This window comes from Myxocyprinus asiaticus, chromosome 41 (genome assembly GCF_019703515.2).
Source record: "Myxocyprinus asiaticus isolate MX2 ecotype Aquarium Trade chromosome 41, UBuf_Myxa_2, whole genome shotgun sequence".
Taxonomy (NCBI): domain Eukaryota; kingdom Metazoa; phylum Chordata; class Actinopteri; order Cypriniformes; family Catostomidae; genus Myxocyprinus; species Myxocyprinus asiaticus.
Genome location: NC_059384.1, coordinates 15,150,761 through 15,163,465, shown reverse-complemented (window position 1 = coordinate 15,163,465; position 12,705 = coordinate 15,150,761). Strand labels below are relative to the sequence as shown.

At 39.0% G+C, this 12,705-nt stretch overlaps 1 protein-coding gene across 1 annotated transcript in view; it reads right to left on the bottom strand.

The window, feature by feature from the left end:
- The window catches only part of ctnnd2a (catenin (cadherin-associated protein), delta 2a), a 474,718-nt gene that overhangs the window by 429,682 nt on the left and 32,331 nt on the right, over positions 1 to 12,705 (bottom strand). The window contains exon 2 of the mRNA XM_051682873.1: positions 5,184 to 5,314. Coding sequence (XP_051538833.1) covers positions 5,184 to 5,309 — 126 coding nt within the window. The 5' untranslated portion in view covers positions 5,310 to 5,314. The remainder of the gene's footprint in view (positions 1 to 5,183; positions 5,315 to 12,705) is intronic.

The window sequence follows — 12,705 nt, the reverse complement described above, 5'->3', positions numbered from 1 at the left end:
TTGATCCTATAATTAAAAAAGTCCAAAGAAAAACATCTGCAGATTTTGCCAAAAATTTAAATACAGCATGTCCACTGATTTATTGGCATGTACCTATATACAGTATATATTTGAATCAAAGATTTAATCCTGTAAAAATGTGTCTAATTTAACTCTATCCTCAAAAAAATTATAATTTTAACAAATGTACATTTTAAAATAATTCAAATAAGTGGTGACTAACTAATTATAAAGTACTGTAAATATATTTATGATTATATTTTATGTTTGTTTTAATGCACCGTATACAATGATTAATCGCAATTAATCACAGAAAACTGTGTGATTAATTAGTTAAAAAAATGTAATCGATTCACAGCCCTTAAATGTATACAATTTATAAATTACAATATTTGTTGGCCAAAACAATGCTTTGATATTTTCTCTGTTACCTTTTTCATTTTTGTTGTTTCACGAATCATTGTGTGCCTCATAATTGTTTTATTTTTTACATTTCGATAAAGGCCTACAATAGGCTGTTTAATGCAGGCATAGATTTAAAGAGAGGTGTTGATTTTGTTTTGGTGGTTGTGAAGTTGTTACCAAAGGTCAGTGTGTGTGCACTTAACTGTCTTTTTTGCTTGGTAATATCCATGAAAATTTATGTGACAAAGTTCTTTAACTCTCTTAAGGAGGCGGGAGCCGGGCAAACATCCAACGTAAGACACTTTATTGTCAGCACTTTTCAGTGTAACAAAAACATTCAACACCACTGCTTTTCAACAGCACGAACACACATTAACGGGGTGCTTTTCAGCTCAACACAGACACATACAGCTTCGTTGCATCTCTCTCGTCGTGACTCTCTCGACTGCAGCTCGGATGTGGCTTTATTCCTCACCCACCAACACCGTAATCACCAACAGCTGGGCGAGATCTTTCGCTCCAGGTGTCCATCCCAGCCTCGCTCCGCATCTTCGTTGCTCGGCCCCGCCCCGCTCGCCACATACCCCCATCGCCCGACTCCTGACGGGGAGCTCTCTGGCCTGTGCCTTACTCTCCCCCATTTCTGGAGAGGAGCTGCTGCCCTTTTAGCCGACTCAGCACCGGATGGTTTCCCCCCCTCCGGGAAAGGAGAGGGGGAGGGAGGAGAGAGAGAAAAGAAAAGAAAAAAGCTTGTTGGCTCCTGAACACGCCGCCCATCCGGTCCTCAGCCAGCTAGAACACCTTCGTCAGTGACGCCAGACGATGGCACTGGACTCGCTCAGCCATCCCTTTTGGTAACCTGCTGATGAACCACTCCAGTACCACCAGATTGTATAACCTCAGCGTTGTGTTCATGAGCCAGCATCAAGGTCTCCAGGACAGCGTGGTCTTCCTCCAAAGTCCCGGGTTTCGACACCAATGTGACAAAGTTCTTTAACTCTCTGAAGGAGGCGGGAGCCGGGCAAATATCCAACGTAAGACACTTTATTGTCAGCACTTATAAGCGTAACAAAAACATTCAACACCACTGCTGTTCAGCAGAACGAACACACATTAACGGGGTGCTTTTCAGCTCAACACATACACACACAGCTTTGTTGCGTCTCTCTCACTCCGTGTCTCTCTCAACTGCAGCTCTGGTTGTGGCTTTATCCCTCGCCCGCCAACACCGCAATCACCAACAGCTGGGCAAGATAATTTGCTCCAGGTGTCCATCCCGGCCTCGCTCCACACCGTCGTTGCCTGGCCCTGCCCCACTCGCCACAATGTACAATAGCTTTTTTGTAGCCAACACTTTAAGGTATGTGGCTATTCAGAAATTTACTTCAAAAAAATAAACCTACCCTAAGAAATATTCCCTTGAGTAAAAAGTGTGACTAGCCGCGGTCTCCCCATAAAAAAATAAAGTACTGTACATCCAAGTGTTTTTAGACCACCATCATCACAAGAGCTCAAACCTGATAAGGTAAGGTTGTATCTCAGTCCTGTTAAACACTGCTTTATCTATTTAACTTAGAATAAGCCTACTATAGAAATAAAGTGGTCAAGGTAGGAAACTACAAATTGTACATGAATGTTTTACAAGAACAGACTGTGCTCCTTGTGTCTCCACACATTACAACCACTGATTTACAAAGCCTTCTCATAGTGAATGTATCGCAGACATAAACAGGTTTATTAATCAAATCTACAGTACCAAGAAACCCTAACGCTGCACTACACAGATGCACAGTTCTGGTGTGTGATATGCTGTCTCAGCACCCCCTGATTTTAATGTACCTCTTATTAAAGCTGCACATTAAGCCATCAATATTTTGAACCCCTCTTAATATGCTGATGAGAGAGCTGACACCATACTCCAATGCAGTGAGAGCCCATTGTGTGTAAATGGAAATAATGGCTAATTTTTTTGACGAATTGGGCCGAAGTGCCACCTGCACAATCTTATGGGCTGTTCCAGGTGGGGTGGGAATGGCTGCCTCCTAATGACTGTGAACTAAATCCATCATCATGAGTAAAACACAGGTGGACTTTTACTGCTGTGCTGGGGTTTGGCAAACATGGAGAATGTAATCAATTACAAATTACAAAACATTATACAACCCCAATTCCCAAAAAGTTGGAGCAGTATGAAAAATGCTAATAAAAACAAAAAGGAGTGATTTGTAAATTATTTTCACCCTTTGTTATATTGAAAGCACTACAACTACACATTATATGATGTTTATTTATTTATTTTTATTTTTTTAAATGTACAGTAATTTCAAATCAGATGATTGCAACATGCTCCAAAAACATTGAGACAAGGGCAATTTAAGACTAATAACAATTTGATGAATTGAAATAACAAGGCGATGTGAAACAGAGGCAATCGTGTCATAGTATATAAGGAGCCTCCAAAAACAACCTAGTCCTTCAAGAGCATGGATCGTTCGAGACTTGTCAATTTGCCAACAGATGCTGCAGCAAATAATCCAGCACATTGAGAACAATGTTCCCCAAAGATAAATTGGAAGGATTTTGGGCATTTCACCCTCTACAGTGCATAAATTGGTTAAAAGATTCGAGGAATCTGGTCAAATCTCGGTGAGTAAAGGGCAATGTCGAAAACCTCTTCTGAATGCAAGTGATCTCCGATCCCTCAGACGTCACTGTCTTAAAAAAAACCTTAATTCATCTGTGAGGGATATCATGAACATGGTCTTGGGATTACTTTAGTAAACCTTTGTTAGTCAACACCATTCGCCGCTGCATCCACAGATGCAAGTTAAGACTTTACTATGCAAAGCAGAAGACATACATAAACACTGTCCAGAAGCGCTGCCAACTTCTCTAGGCTCGGTCTCATCTGAGATAGAAAATAGAACAGTGGATTGTGTTTTTTGGTCTGACAAGTTTTTGAAAAACACAGCCGTCGTGTTCGGGCCAAAGAGGAAAAGGACCATCCAAGCTGTTATCAGCAACAGGTCCAAAAGCCAGTGTCTGTCATGGTATGGGTGTGTGTCAGTGCCCATGGCATGAGTAACTCGCACATCTGTGAGGGCACCATTAATGCAGACAGATATGTACACATTGTGGAGCAACACATACTGCCATCCAGCACAGTCTTTTCCAAGGACATCCCTGCATTTTCCAGCAAGACAACTTCAAACCACATACTGCCTGGATTACAAGTGCATGGCTGTGTAAGTAGAGAGTATGGGTGCTAGATTGGTCCTGCCTGCAGTCCCGACCTGTCTCCAATTGAGAATGTGTGGCGCATTATGAAGCACACCATATGGCAATGAAGACCCCGTACTATTGTGCAGCTGAAGATATGCATAATGGATGACTGGGGCAAAATTCCACTTTCTAAACTTAACAAAATTGTGTCTTCAGTACCCAAATGCTTAATAAGTGTTATTAGAAGAAACGGTGATGTTTCACAGTTGTAAACACTCGACTGTCCCAACTTTTTTGGAGCATGTTGCAATAATCTGATTTGAAATTACTGTACATTTTCAAAAAAAAAAAGAAAGGTAAAACATCATATAATGTGTAGTTGTAGTGCTTTCAATATAGCAAAGGGTGAAAATAATTTACAAATCACTCCTTTTGTTTTTATTTGAATTTTTCATACTGTCCCAACTTTTTTGGAATTGGGGTTGTATGTTGCATACTGTAATGTCAATTAAATCAATACCGAGACAGATTCCCAAGGTGTAATAGTTCCACAGGCTCTGACTTTATGGCATTTTCCTGATTTCTCCTCTGTCCCTCAATTTGCATTCATTGCAGCTACACTGGTTTATGTCCTCAGGAACATTTCCTCCATCCAACATTCATCTTTAAACATACAGTACAGTCATTTTCCTGCAGCTTCCTTTCTCACACCTAATGTCCTTCTAAATATTTCAGGTTTTTCTCCACCTTTTAGCACCTGATCTTTAAATGGTTTAATAAAGTCACACCTGGGCTTTAACTCAATAACCCTCTAGGCTCTCAAAGCCTGAACATAGAAAATGAAATTCATATCTATATCCTCGGTTCAAAGGGATAACTCACATCCATGTTGTTCCAAACCCATATGACATCCTTTCCTCCATGGAACACAAAAGTAGATGTTAAGCATAATGACAGCCCTGTCACCATTCACTTTCTTTTTTCCATATAATGGAAATGGTGACTGAGACTGATCATTCTGCCAAACATCTCCTTTTGTGTTCCAAAGAAGAAAGTCAGTCATACAGGTTTGGAACAATAATTAAAGACATTTCATTTTGGGTGAACTACTGTTTTAACTGATTTAGAAACTAAAAAAATCTGTCTTCACAATTATGCTAAAACATGTGAACAATTTTGAGCCCTTGTACTTTTATATTTTTAACCTCCAGTAAAATTCAATGTACCGATAGCATATAATAACTGTGCATGTGCATCTTTTATGATGTTGACTTTACAGTTAATACTAGCCAGGTACCATTTGACAAGCACTCACTGTAAAGCAGAATGGCCTTTTTTTGCTTTTATCATTCCCCTTTTAATTTTTGTCTCTCAGAAAGAGTAAAGTCCGGCACCAGAGTTAATATGACAAATGTGTACAGACAGCGGCTGTCTCCTGATAAGTCATGGACTATACTGCAAAGAATTCCACTCTTTCACAGCAAAGGCAAAACTTTCCATCTGGTTTCCTGCCTAAAATATGCGCAAAGGGGTACAGTGGGTATTAAAAATCTTACCTGCTCTTTGACGGAGGCCAGAATGGCAGAGGTGGTCTCTGTCTCAGCTCCATCTCCATTAGAAGCATTTAGCACTGGGCTCAGCATGGCTTTCTCTGCTTCAGCAGGTTGGTCTGGAACTGGCATGACTTCTGAAGAAGACAAAATACATTTATCAGTTACCCATCATAAATATTCTTTGCAGAGTATGAACGTTCAGAATCAGAGTTGACCAGTATCACGAGAGTCAAATGTTTCCGTCCTAGCCTCTTGTTCAATCCTTACTGACAAATGACAGATGATAGTACAGGTCATTAATTAACTGGTTAATATTGGCAGTTAGTCAGTTAAAAGAATTTGCCAAAATTTGCATCCTTAATTTTCCCATTACAAGCATAATCATTAAAAGCCATTAAAGCAAGTTAAGCACCTATTTTCATTCATTTCAATGTACATTTGATTACAAACACTCCTGCGGTAAAATTTAAATGTGAAAAAGAATGTAAAAACAGAAGTGTTATCATTCCATAAGTAATCTTATTTGGGCTCATAATATTTGCATATTTAATAATTGCTTCTGACTTAACTGTACTGTAGGTAACCTCCCATAAATCCTCCAACTTAAAATTATTATAATGTTAATATTATGCTATTTTAACTCCTGTAAAGTCGTTGATATAATTTGTATCGATTGAAAATTGTGTCGCCTCAGAAAAATCGCAACACTTCTGCCAGACTTCTGTCAGATTCAGTGTGTGCGTATCTTTTTGATTCAGAACAGTGAATTCTGCCAACACCAGTCTATCGAAAGCCACTAAACCTGAACCCTAACCCCATGGTGTATTAACAGGTAGTGAACGAGCAAATGTCAGTTGAGCTGTCAACAGGGCTAGGTTCGAATTTTTCACTTAAATATGACCAAAATTCTAATTATATTTCAAATTATATTTGAATTTAAGACATTATTTAAGGTAGAGGGAAAAATCGATAAGACATCTGATTTTTAAATTGATGTTGATGCCTACATCCACAAATGAAAAAAAAAAAATCAATATTAACCAATCAGCACCGTGTTCTAGCGATTGATTGCAAAGAACATATGTGGCTGTTAACAAGTGTGCATAACATGATAAAGTCAAAAGATTAAGCCAATTCATATTCTCAGTTAGTGTTGTCACGATACTAAAATTTCAGTAGTCCATACCGATACCAGTGAAATTTCATGGTTCTCGATACAAATACCACAGCAAAAATATGCTAATATGGTAATGTGCAATTGAATACTCTCCTTTAGCCTATTTAAAGTTACATTTCAATGTAAATAATAAATTAAAAGAAATGCATGTTTCCTTCAAGTGCTTCTCAATTAAGTATGCACTGCTTAAGTGTTTTTTAGTAGGGCCCTACACTGGTTCTAAATAGTACCAAATAAGGGTTCTTCGGCTTGTAACATTAGCAGAATCATTTTTGGTGCTAAATAGAACCCTTTTTTAAAGGTTCCATAAAGAATTTTCCTTTGAAAGTGCTATATAGAACCTCAATAGTGCTATACAGAACCTTTTTGATGCTCTATATTTCTGCTCCTATAAAATATTATAGCCTCAATTATGGTTTTATATTAAATATTAACATAAACAAATACATAAATAAAAGTAAGGCATGTGTCAATTAAGTACTTTTATTGTCTATTTAAATAAATTGAGGAAAAAATTATGCTTTTACAGCCATTGTTAGCTGAATACATTAATAAATGATTGTGATTAAATAATTCCAAATGCATAAATCACTAAAAATATCTATATATACATTATATATACACTTCCGGTCAAAAGTTTTGAAACACTTGACTGACATGTTTCTCATGATCTTAAAAATCTGTTGATCTGAAGGTGTATGCTTAAATGTTTGAAATTAGTTTTGTAAACAAAAATATAATTGTGCCACCATATTAATTTATTTTATTGTAAATCTAAAACTTAATTAAAACATTTTTTTTTTTTTAAATTGATGACCTGGACCAAATAATAAAGAAAAGCAGCCAATAAGTGCCAAACATAGATGGGAACTCCTTCAATACTGTTTAAAAAGCATCCCAGGGTGATACCTCAAGAAGTTGGTTGAGAAAATGTCAAGAGTACATGTCTAAAGATGCTATAATAAAACACAGTTTTGATTTATTTTGGGTTTTGTTTAGTCACAACATAATTCCCATAGTTCCATTTATGTTATTCCATAGTTTTGATGACTTTACTATTATTCTAAAATGTGAAAAAAAAAAAAAATTATAATAAAGAATGAGTAAGTGTTTCAAAACTTTTGACTGGTAGTGTACATAATATACATTAGTAAATGCATCAACAAATACATCATGTGAAAGAGTCAATAAATGCATATGCAAATGAATTAGCAGACCCACATTGCTCCACATACTAAGGCTGGGACAGAAATGTGTACATTCTTTTATCTTTTATAGAGAGAGCATTTTAATTCCATACTGACAACCAGTCATTCAAGGAAGAGCAAAGTCTCATGGAAACACAAAATAGATGCAATGAAGGCTGAATTTCACTAAACAATCTGCAGAATCCTCTATAATGTCTTCACCATCCATCCATCACACATATTTTGGTGTAATTGAGTGGCAGCCCCTCTCTGCAGATAATGAGGTTGTGGGATCCAACTGCATCTGTCTGAGTAGAATACACAATTAGGTTCAGAGTCAGTGTTTCAGTATATGCCAGCGAGCCAGTGTGGCTTCAGGAAAGAGTGAGGCACCATTGACATGATCTTTGCCGCAACGCAACTGCAAGAAAAGCGCCAGGAGCAGAACATCCCTCTTTACACCACCTTTGTGGATCTGATGAAAGCCATTGACACTGTACGCCGGGACGGATTATGGAAGATAATGGCCAAGTTTGGATGTCCTGAGACCTTCAACAAAATGGTCCGCCAGTTTCACGACGGCATGTTGGCCCTTGGCCAGGATCAGGGCGACTACTCCGAGCCATTCCCAGTCACAAATGGCATGAAGCAGGGATGTGTTCTGGCTACCTCGCTCTTCAGCCTCATGTTCTCAGCCATGCTGACAGATGTGTTCAAGGACAGCGATGTCAGCATTGACATATAGTGCTGCATAGACGGGAAGCTCTTCAATCCGAGAAGACTACAGGCAAAAACAAAAGTGCAGATTTACACCATCCGTGACATGCTGTTTGCGGATGACTGCACGGAGTCAGACATGCAGCATGGCATGGACCTCTTCGCAACTGCCTGCAGCAACTTTGGTTTCATCATCTCCACCAAAAAGTCCTTCATCAGCCATCCCCTGGCACTGTGTGCACCGAGCCATCAATCACCGTCAATGGCCAAAAGCTCAACAACGTTGACCAGTTCACGTACCTGGGCAGCACTCTGTCTCAAGCTGTCCACATTGACGATGAGGTGAACATAAGTATTGCCAGAGCCAGCGCAGATTTTGGTCGAATTTTTGGTCAACTGAGATCGAATGTCTGGGACAGAAGAGGCATCAAACTTTCAACCAAGCTGAAAGTTTATGCTGCAGTCATCCTCCCCTCCCTGCTCTATGCAAGCGAAATATGGACAGTATACATCCGTCACACCAGGAAGCTGAACCACTTCCACCTGTGCTGCCTAAGAAGGCTTCAAAAGATCAAGTGGCAAGACAAAGTGCCAGACACCAAGGTCCTCGTACAGGCCGGCATGACCAGCATCCACACAATGCACTGCAGGTCTCAGCTGAGATGGGCCGGCCATGTTATTTGCATGGAAAATGAACGCCTGCCCAAGAAACTTTTCTTCAGCGAGCTGCAACATGGCAAGAGATCTCAGGGCGGACAAAAGAAGAGGTACAAGGACACCCTCAAAGCCTTTCTGAAAAACTGCGCTCTTAGCCTTGACAGCTGGGAGAACCTTGCTACTGACCAGTCAGCTTGGTGCAGACAAGTCTCCACATGCGTAGCCTCTTTAGAGCGGAAAATGACCGATTGCACCATCAAGAAGCATGCTGCCAGGAAATCCCGAGACAGAACCTACTCCTAACCCGGAAGGCATCCTTGCCCCCACTGCAACAGACTTTTTCCGAGCGCAGATTGGACTGACCAGTCATCTGTGCACCCATCAATGATGGATGACATCTGTGGTCCTCGTTGCTTGTGACGGACGAACAATTTTGTCACACTCCATGGCTGTTGTGCCAAACTTGCCAACATTGTTCTCTTATTGAAAAGAGGAGCCTCATCTGACACGACAGCATGCCTCCACCTAGCCTTCAGAAAAATCTGATTATGCCTACTTAGACCTCCATTTCCACATTGTTTGCCTAGCTCCAATCTTACCTTTACACGTTAGTGTGGCTGGTTATATAAGTCACCTCAAAGCCTCACAACAAATCCACAAGAAAAAAATTTAGCAAATGAAACAGAATTAATTCTGAAGTTCAAGATTCTACAAAAAACAAGCCTTCCCCAGTGTGAATGTCTGTGATTTTTCATGGGTGCATCACTACTCAAATGGCCGCACTGTCTTTAGAATCTGTGGAGCGAAGATACAAAATTGAGGAGATATATGTTGCATCAAATGATGAGAAATGGCACAGCCTGACTCTTGTGATGATTGGAGGATCTGACTGATTGACACTTTCACAGTCTGTCTAGCTCTCCTCAGCTGGTCCTCAGTGTGACCTTCAAATGAAAGATTGGTAAATTGTGCAAAATGCACTACCTCAGTTTTCACACTCTTGAGTCTAAAGTGCCTAGATGAAAGCCTGGGTGAATAAGTAAAAAAAAATTAACAACTAAATGTCACCAGAGGGATTATCTGTACCAGGAAAGGTTATAACACATCATCACAGTCTCTGTATTCAACACAAAACTATGATAACCTTTTGCCATTTTCATTGTATGTCTAGTTGCTTTTGAAAATCACCTCCTCCATCCTCAGATCTTGGCTCAGCAGACTTTTTATGGCATGTAAACAAATGTAGACTGGGTAATTTTTCAATGATAAAGCTCATTTATTTCACCGTGGTTTGCACTTTTAAAGGAAGAACCACCATTGTAAACCCCAGGGTAGGCAAATGGTGCATTTAAATATCTCTGAAGGCCCTCTGGAGTGGATTGGCCTATGTCAACCTAAGCCTTAGAAATAAACAGCAAGGCTGTTCTTGTACCTTATGCACTGAAATGTTTCTTATCCAATTACACAACAGTCTAAAGGGGGCAATTCAAAGTGTAAACACAAGAATAAAGGATAAAATAATCTACTGAAACACTCCAATATCATTACAGGGTCGGTGTGGCTTCTTTAATGTGATGTGATCTAATAAATCATACACTCTGCTAAACACACACACACGCGCGCACACACACACACACACACACACAAGTAAATCTTGGCCTATCATTACATTACATTTCACGTGTTTCTCATTTAGGGCCTGATTCAGGTCAGCACTAAATTATATAAACCAACTTTGCTGTAAAGTCAACATGATTAAAAAAACTGCCCCCATTAACTTCATTGACACATGTTCCTGGTCTTACTGTGTGCAGTTTATCAGTGCACATTATTACAAAGAAAAATCTTTCATCAAAATACTTGATCTGCCTCTGAAATACTGTAACTTTCCATTTCAGCTGATGAAAATAATGTTAACAAATAACCGAAAATATATTTAGGCATTGTTTTAGGCTACTGTTGTAGGTAATACAGCCTTTCTGAACTATTGCCAGTAGTTGATATAATAATTCCTGGGACGAAATGTTCATCCTATCCACAATCGATCGCAAATTCGCACTTAGGTCTGGTTGCATTCAGTTGTGAAATAACCATTTTTCATGATCCAATCAATTCTCAACGGATAAAATCACCATCTGACCCAACATCTTGCTGAATATTGTTTTACTTGGAAGACTGTGGACTATAACTACTGTTCAAAGCTCTACAGCTGTTCAACTACAAAGAAACATTTGAATACTAAGAGACAAAGAAGAGAGTAATAATTGCATATAGTTGTACTTGAAATGCAAAAAAAGTTATTGGTATTAATTAAATAAACTGTCTAATTGATGCAGAATTAAAGAATGCTTTGTCCCAAATGAGTAAACACTGAACTCACCCAAGCATATGACTTAAAGCATGTCACACAATTCCAAGATTTACAATATAGCCACCATTCTAAAACCCCAACACTTCAACCAACCATTATGCAAACCAGAGTCCCTTGTAGTCTCATTAAAATGTAATGCACTGTTTGTCACACTAGGCTAATCATTAATGTACCAGCCTAAACACAATGCTTGTTTTAGGTGTCTGTTGTGTCTAAAAATATAAAAAGTCTGTTTATGTTAGTTATTATCACATTTGTTTAAATTGTAAATGTAGAGGGATTTTATCGACTGGCATTACCTGGAAGGATGTTAAAATGCTGCTTCCATTGCCAGTGTTAGGAACATAATAATACAAGTATTCTTCTTTCCATTCAGCATAATTGTGAAACCACTTTGTTACAACCAAGTCATTTTTAATCCTCTACATCAACAACCACAGGGGTTACAGGGTCAAAATTGTATTACTGGGCAGCAATCAACTTATCTAATCATCCCTTTTGGTTTCAAAACTAAAACCTCTTTAGAATGTCTTAGTATTTAAGTTTAAAAGGTCCTCACTAACGCATTTAGCAACAAAGTGATAATTCACTTCAACATGTTTATCATAAATGTTGTCAGTGTGCCAAGGGCTAAGTTGTATCTAAGTGGGCATTTTGTATCCTTAAGGGGAACCTGCCTTCACAAAAAAAAATATTATCTCCCCCAGTCTCTCTCATCAGGGGTCTCGGAGTATATGCAGATTGATTCAATGAAAACATGCTACATGACAGCAGATCTAATGAGGTTCATGGGCTATAGCTACTGATTGTATCCAACAAGCTGCTTGATGCATCATTATCAATGCAGACTGACAACATACATCCATCAGCCCTCCCACCCATTTCCAAACCATTTTCAGAGAAAGCCAGAGACCAGAGACCATTTATTTAAAACACACTTGTCAACCTCATGATGTCCGTTTTAATGGGGTACATTTGCAAAAGCTTCAACCATTTTCAAAGACAAAGCCAAAAATTCAAGGATGACACTACTAACAAGGCTGATTGGTTAAAAACAAAGATTAACTTCATAAAGTAATGTAACTTAAAACATGACAGTTAATTGGGCACACAAAAGAGAGAAAGAGAGGATCAGAGAGAAAAAGTCACACAGAGAGATAAAAATGGGGAGAAATGTGACTAAGAAACATGGAGAGGGTCTATAATATTTGACAGGAGGTGTAGACAGACCCGTTGTCACCCTGGCTAAAATAAGGCTGACAGGTTGTAACTGTCTATGTGCCTCTGTCTCATCAGCACTTGGTGCTTCTAAGAGCAAACAAGCCTCTGTGCTGCTCCTGAACCTGAGAGCAGTTTGACAGGCTAGTGAATAGGAGCCTTGAGATGTTATCCCTCTCTTTGATGGCCCAACCTGGC